This window comes from Lolium perenne, chromosome 7 (assembly GCF_019359855.2).
Source record: "Lolium perenne isolate Kyuss_39 chromosome 7, Kyuss_2.0, whole genome shotgun sequence".
Classification (NCBI taxonomy): domain Eukaryota; kingdom Viridiplantae; phylum Streptophyta; class Magnoliopsida; order Poales; family Poaceae; genus Lolium; species Lolium perenne.
The window spans coordinates 67,553,092-67,560,787 of record NC_067250.2 but is presented as its reverse complement, the minus strand read 5'-3'; the positions used below and the strand labels follow the sequence as shown (position 1 = coordinate 67,560,787).

At 57.4% G+C, this 7,696-nt stretch overlaps 1 protein-coding gene across 1 annotated transcript; it reads right to left on the bottom strand.

Moving 5' to 3' along the window:
• Nucleotides 1–3,848: 3,848 nt before the first annotated feature.
• Nucleotides 3,849–5,407, bottom strand: LOC127317200 (UDP-glycosyltransferase CGT-like). The gene has a single exon (XM_051347723.2). It carries the CDS (start codon nt 5,360–5,362, stop codon nt 3,926–3,928), a length of 1,437 nt encoding a protein of 478 aa, XP_051203683.1. The 5' UTR covers nt 5,363–5,407; the 3' UTR covers nt 3,849–3,925.
• Between the last annotated feature and the right edge of the window lie 2,289 nt (nt 5,408–7,696).

Sequence of the window (7,696 nt, the reverse complement as noted above, 5' to 3'; positions counted from 1 at the left end):
AGGCGTCACAGTCGACGATGAACGGCTTGTCGAAGTCCGGCATCTGGAGAACGGGGCCCGTCGTCAGGGCCCCCTTGAGGGCCTCGAAGGCAGCGGTAGCCTCGTCGTCCCAAGCGAAGGCCTCGTGCCGCAGCAGGCGCGTGAGCGGCGAGGCGATGAGGCCGAAATCCCGGATGAACTTCCGGTAGTAGCCGGCGAGGCCCAGGAACCCGCGGAGGGCGCGTGGTGATCGCGGCGTCGGCCAGGCGGCGACCGCTGCCACCTTGTCCGCATCCATCGCCACCCCGTCGGCGGAGATGACGTGACCGAGATAGGCCACCGAGGTCGTCGCAAACGAGCACTTCGAGCGCTTAAGGTGAAGTCGATGCGCTCGAAGCTCGTTGAAGACGATGGCGACATGCTGCAGGTGCTCCGCCCATGATGCGCTGTAGATCAAGATATCATCGAAAAAAACCAGCACAAAACGACGTAAGTATGGGCGAAGGACATCATTCATCAGGGCCTGGAAGGTCGCGGGCACGTTGGTGAGGCCGAAGGGCATCACCACAAACTCGAAGTGGCCATGGTGTGTCCGGAACGCCGTCTTGGCGATGTCCTCCGGGTGCATGCGCACCTGATGATAGCCTGAGCGGAGGTCGAGCTTGGTGAAGAACCTCGCGCCGTGGAGCTCGTCAAACAGCTCGTCAACCACCGGGATTGGGAACTTGTCCTTGAGCGTGAGGGCGTTGAGGGCGCGGTAGTCGATGCAGAATCGGCACGTGCCATCCGACTTGCGCACCAAGAGCACCGGCGCGGAGAACGGGGACGTGGAGATCCTGATGATGCCCGCCGCCAACATGAGCGCGCACTGGCGCTCCAGCTCGTCCTTCTGCAGCTGGGGGTAGCGGTATGGACGCACAGCCACTGGCGCCGACCCTGGGAGCAAGTGTATGCGATGGTCACATGCTCGTGGGGGCGGCAGGCCCTGCGGCTCCTCGAAGATGTCGCCGTGCTGCTGCAGGAGGTGCGTCAGGAGGGGGTGGTCGGCGTCGTCGGCCCCCGAGACTAGCTGGAGCTGCGGCGCGGGAGATGTGCCCCCGAGACCCTCCTAGCGAATGTGGCATCCCTGGCGCCAGAAGGTCATCGTCAGGGCGTCGAAGTCCCAGAGGATGGGTCCTAGCGTCCGCAGAAAGTCGACGCCAAGGATGAAGTCGAAGCAGCCCAAGTCGATGCCGGCGCACGTGATGACGAAGTGCTCGTCGCCGATGGTAAGGGGGACGTGCTGGACCACCCCATGGCAGTGGAGGCGGTCACCGTTGGCCACGGTCACGCGGAGGGTATCCCCACCCGTCGGCTGTAGCGCGAGGCGGCGCATAGTGGCGGCGGGGAGGAAATTATGCGTAGACCCCGTGTCCAGTAGCGCCACCAGAGGCTCGCCCTGGATAGTGACCGGGAGTAACATCGTCCGCTCGTGGCGGATGCCGGCAAGCGCGTGGAGGGACACGACGAAGGCCGTGGCAGCTGCGTCGGTCGGCCCGGCCATCTCGGATGCCGCGGCAACCGGCCCGGCCATCGGGTCGCCCTCCTCTACGTCGACGGTCTCCAGGTAGAAGAGGCGAGGGCACACGTGTCCGGGCGTGTATGGGTCGTCGCAGTTGAAGCAGTCCCGAGCGGCGGCGTTCGAGCTGCTCCCGCCGGGTGAGGCGGCGAACGTGCGTGTAGCTGCGGGGCAGGGCCAGCCAGTCCAGGTGGGGCGGGCGGGTGGCGGCCGCGGCCGGAGGAGGAGGTCGGGCGGCGCGGGTGCCGCGGGCCAGGGGCGTCTGCTGAACCGCCTGGGCGCGACGCTCATAAGCGCGCGCGTAGTGCATCGCCGTCTGGAGGTCCCCCGGGGCCTGTAGCTCGACATCCACGCGGATATGGTCCGGGAGGCCGCCAATGAAGAGCTCGGCACGCTGTTGGCCCGTCACGCCGGGCGCATGGCATGCGAGGGCTTGGAAGCGGTCGGCGAAGTCCTGCACCGTGGTGGTGAACGCCAACGCCCAAGTTCCGCCAGCGGCTGCCGCGGGATCGGAGGGCCGGCGGAGAAGGCAGAGCTCACGGAACCGGTCCCATGGAGGCATGCCACCCTCGTCCTGCTCAGGGAGTAGTACCACGTGCGGGCGGCGCCGCGGAGGTGGTACGAGGCGAGCCACGTCCGGTCCGGCCGTGGTACGCTGTCCCCGGAAGAAGCTGCTCGCACCGTTGAGCCGATTGAGGGGGTCTCGACGCCGTCGTATGTGGCGAATTCAGCTTGGCGTGGCGTGGGGGAGCGAGGCCGGTGGTGCCACAGGGCGGGGTACTCCGCGCGACCAGCGGACGGCTCGGCGGCGGGCGGGCGGCGGGTCCGGGAAGGACGGGCGCGGAGGGTCCCAGCGGTGGTGTAGACGGGGATGGCGCCGGTGCGGCCGAGTGGATCGGCGGGGGCTCCGTCGCGGTCACCCATGCCGGGAGTCGGGAGGGCGATGGCGGGAACTGGACCCGCCGGATGGGCACCCCCGGGAGCGAGGCGGGGCCCGGGCCGGGGGCCGGCGGCAGACGCCCATGGTGGCGGCGGTGAGGCCGGGGCGGAGTGGGCGCTCCCTGGCCGGGGAGGGCTGTCGGCGCGGCCGGGTATGCGGCGAGGGTGGCGACAGACCGGCGTAGTCATCCTCGCGTACCGACGATGAGGTACGAGCGGATGCCACAGACGGCGGTGGCGAGGTCGCGGATGGCCGTCGACAGCTCTGCTGCGAGAGGAGGGGCGGCGCCGGCGACATCTGCCGAAGCGCGCGGCGCCCGTGGAGTGCGGGCGATTCTTGTGCGGCGGAGGAGGCCGGCGGCGTCTCGGAGGCGGCGGCGGAGGTGGCGGTGATCTCGGCCCGAAGACATGATCGTAGATGTCTCTCGATACCAAATTGGTAGGAACTAGGGTTCTAAAATCAATCAAGCAATAATCGATATCATTATTGCCGACTCCCGGAAGGAGTCGGCCTTCTCCGTCCGCGCCGCCCAAGCCCTAGCCGCCGACACCGCGAGCTCGCAACGGCGCCCTGCGCCGGCGCCGCCTTCCTCCTCTCGCTCTCCGCACTTCCACCCCTACAATCTACGCCCTCGCCTCGGTAGAACCCTAGTTCCTACCAATTTGGTATCGAGAGACATCTACGATCATGTCTTCGGGCCGGATCACCGCCACCTCCGCCGCCGCCTCCGAGACGCCGCCGGCCTCCTCCGCCGCGCCGCGCATCGCGCCGCCCTCCACGGGCGCCGCGGCTACAGCAGATGTCGCCGGCGCCGCCCCTCCTCTCGCGGCGAGGAGGCGCCGACGGCCATCCGCGACCTCGCCACCGCCGTCCAGGGCATCCGCACTGTACCTCATCGGTGCGCAGGGATGACTACGCCGATCTGTCGCCACCCTCGCCGCATACCCGGCCGCGCCGACCCTCCCCGGCCGAGGGAGCGCCCACTCCGCCCCGGCCTCACCGCCGCCACCATGGGCGTCCTGGCCGCCGGCCCCCGGCCGGGCCCCGCCTCGCTGCCCCAGGGGGTGCCCATCCAGCGGGTCCAGTTCCCGCCATCGCCCTCCCGACTCCCGGCATGGGTGACCGCGACGGAGGCCCCGCCGATCCACTCGGCCGCACCGGCGCCATCCCCCGTCTACACCACCGCCGGGGACCCTCCGCGCCCGTCCTTCCCGGACCCGCCAAGGTGAAAGAAAACTAAGCCCAACTAAAAACTACTTCCCTTTCTTTTGCTTCTCGCAGGCCAAAGCACAAGGTGAAAGAAAGCCTTTATCAGGAAAAAAAAAGTGAAAGAAAGCCCATGGACTAATGCATGGGTGAATAGTAGGAAGATCGCTCACAATTTGTTTTTTTAGTGAAGTTTACACAGGGCCTTGGGCGATAGAGAGGAAAGATAGGGTTCTGCTCAGTTACTCTGCATCTGTGCTCTGCTCCTCCAGATGCTCATGGCTGCTTCCTGTAGCACACCGTCGCACGAGCTCAGCCAAGCTCCGGTAGCTGGTCCCGCCGCCGGCCACGGCCCTCGCCGCGGCATCCCGCACCGTCGCCGGCTTTGTCCTCAGCGTCTCGTCCGCCATCATCGACCTCACCGTCTCCGCGATCTCCTCCGCCTTCACCACCCCATCCTCCCCTTCCCAGCTCCACGCCTCCGCCCACGCGCCAGCGCCGGCCCGCGCCACCACGCCCGCGTTCACCCGCTGGTCGGCGAACCTCGGCCACGCCAGCACCGGCACGCCGCTCGCCACCGCCTCCGTCAGCGAGTTCCACCCGCAGTGGCTGAGGAACGCCCCCACCGCCGGGTGCTTCAGGACATCCCCTTGCTCTACCCACGCCTTGGTCACCATGCCCCGCCCCCGCACGCGCTCCAGGAACCCTTCGCCGAGCAGCTCCCCGAGGTCCGCGCCGTCGTCTCTGTCCACCACGGCGCCCTTCACCACCCACAGGAACCGGCAGCCGCTCGCCTCCAGCCCGCCGGCGAGCTCGCCGAGCTGCTCCGGGGCCAGCGCCTTCCGGCTGCCGAAGCTCACGTACACCACCGACCGCCCCGGCTGCGCGTCCAGCCACGCCGTGTAATCAGCGGGCGCTGACGGTTCTTTTGTCGCAAGAAAGGTCACCGGGGTGAGCGGCCCAACAGTGAACACCGGCGGGATCCCGGGGACGACCGTGCCACTCCGCAGCGCGGCCACGGCCTCCGGCTCCAGGGCGTCGAACGTGTTGACGAGGAGGCCGTCCGCTCTCGGGAGGCTCCGGCCGTTGGCGAGGAACTGCTGCGTGAAGATGTTGCCCCGGTCGTGCAGCGCCTGCGGGAAGGAGGACCTCGGGACGCGTCCCACGCCGGGGACGTCTGCGTCGCCATTGCCAGCGGCGTCGAGGTAGGTGGGGAAGTAGGCGTAGAAGGAGAACATGGTGGCGGAGGCAGTGAAGAAGACGTAGCACGGGAGGTGGAGCTCGCGGGCCAAGGGGACGGCGACGGAGGCCAGGGAGATGTCAGCGACGAGCGCGTCCGCTCCCGCGGCGGCGAGCAGCGGAGGCAGGAGCAGCGGCGTGGCGCGGCGGGCGGCCTCGTAGTGCGCGTAGAACGGGTCGGCGCCGGAGAGGTCGGGAGCGTCGTCGAGCGGCGGGAGGCGGAGGTCCAGGCGGCGAACGGCCGGGAGCGCGGCGAAGAGGGAGTCGAGGTGCGCGGACTCGGCGGAGGAGACGGTGGGGAGGAAGGTGACGAGGGAGACGTCGCAGGCGTGGGCGGAGGACGAGAGGGCGGCGGCGAGGCGGCCGAAGGGGGCCAGGTGGCCCATGCCGGCGCTCGGGAGGAGGACGATGCGCGGCGCCCGGACGGACCTGGAGGCCATGGTCGAACGCCTGGTGAATCCTGTGGGCGCCGGTTGCCGGTTTGCTAGTACTTCTGATTCTGAAATCTGAACACTGCGCAGAGGTGGCTTGATTAGAATTTATCTGAAAGTGCAGTGGGATCCAAGAAAGCGGCTCATTAAGCAGCTGCAAATTCAAACACGAACTCTCAATGTCTTGTACCTAGTGCCCAGTGCCGAGTGATGATGTTGATGGAAATGGAAGGTTCAGTCATGCAGCGCCGGACTTGTCTCTGCTCAAACATACCGTGATATTTGCCTGCACCATGAAATGCAACAACTTCTCTATGAAGTAGAGCAGCGATTGTCCCGTGCACGGAACCCGTGAAAACATTACTCCCTCTGAACCGGTTTAACAAGCGCGCACTTAGTTCAAAAATTTACTTTGACCATTATTTTAGTTAATAAAATATAAAATATATGTTACAAAAATTATATCATTGGAAACCTTGTTTAAATACGAATCTAAGTATAAATTTCATAGATATATAAAGTAGCTTTCGTCGCGAATCCCCATGTTTCAAATTCTCGAAACATAACGAAACTTAATGTTACACAACACGAATCTAAAAGCAGAAATCAAAGTGAATCAAAGGACAACCACGTGCACGGGATGTCCCGTGCACGGGATATAGACATTTTTGTTGTATGAAGAACATCACATTCTCCACCAACTTAATTTGTCCTCAAAACAGCCACATCACTTGAATCTCTGACTACGAATCCACCAGCACGTGTTGAATCGATGAAGCTACCGCTTGAGAAGATTGTGAGCTCACTCACTCTCAATTCACGAAGACCATGCACTAGTGGAGACAGGGTATTTAGTCGCGGTCCGTAACGGGGCTCTAGTCCCGGTTTACTAATCCAGACTATACATGCGGGACTAAAGGCGAAGAGTTACCAGCCAGGATAAATGGTCCTCCACGTGGCCGCGATATAGGGTTTGGGCTGGAGAATCTTTAGTCCCGGCTCGTAATCCAACCGTGACTAAATATTATTTTCAAGAATAATGTTTTTCATTTTTCTTATTTTATTTTCCTAATTTCGTTTTCCTATTTTATTTTTTCTTTTCTACTTTTTTTTGTTTGACTAGTTACTCACTCACTTTTACCATTTTTAATATTAATTACACTTAATCTGTAGTCAACTTGTAGACTTGGTCATCACTTCTCGGTCGGTCACCCATCTGCACACTACTCCACCCTCAGAACCCTTAACTCCTCGGTTCTTTCCTGCTGCGCTCCCGCGAATGTCATTGTACCTTGTTGTAAATACTACCATATCAATCATATTAACTCTTATACCATTGTGTCACATTTCTGTATATTTTGAAACCAAAAACAATCGGTAAACCGGAATTGGACAAATAATATATGATTTATTATTAGAAAAATGTGAGTGATTTGAATATGAAATAATTATGTTTTTATTCATTTATTCTTATTATTATCAAATAATATATTATCATTCATATAATATGGCCAAATAATTAATATCTTGAAATCTATAAACCGGAATTGGACAAATAATATATGATTTATTATTAGAAAAATGTGAGTGATTTGAATATGAAGTAATTATGTTTTTATTTATTTATTATTATTATTATCAAATAATATATGCATTATTCATATAATATGGCAAAATAATTAATATCTTGAAATCTATAAACTGGAATTGGACAAATAATATACGATTTATTATTAGAAAAATGTGAGTGATTTGAATATGAAATAATTATGTTTTTATTTATTTATTATTTTTATTTATTTATTATTTTTATTATCAAATAATATATGCATTATTCATATAATATGGCAAAATAATTAATATCTTGAAATCTATAAACCGGAATTGGACAAATAATATATGCTTTATTATTAGAAAAATGTGAGTGATTTGAATATGAAATAATAATGTTTTTATTCATTTATTATTATTATTATCAAATAATATATGCATTATTCATATAATATGGCCAAATAATTAATATCTTGAAATCTATAAATCGGAATTGGACAAATAATATATGCTTTATTATTAGAAAAATGTGAGTGATTTGAATATGAAATAATCATGTTTTTATTCATTTATTATTATTATTATTATCAAATAATATATGCATTATTCATATAATATGGCCAAATAATTAATATCTTGAAATCTATAAAGGGGAATTGGACAAATAATATATGCTTTATTATTAGAAAAATGTGAGTGATTTGAATATGAAATAATCATGTTTTTATTCATTAATTATTATTATTATTATCAAATAATATATGCATTATTCGTATAATATGGCCAAATAAT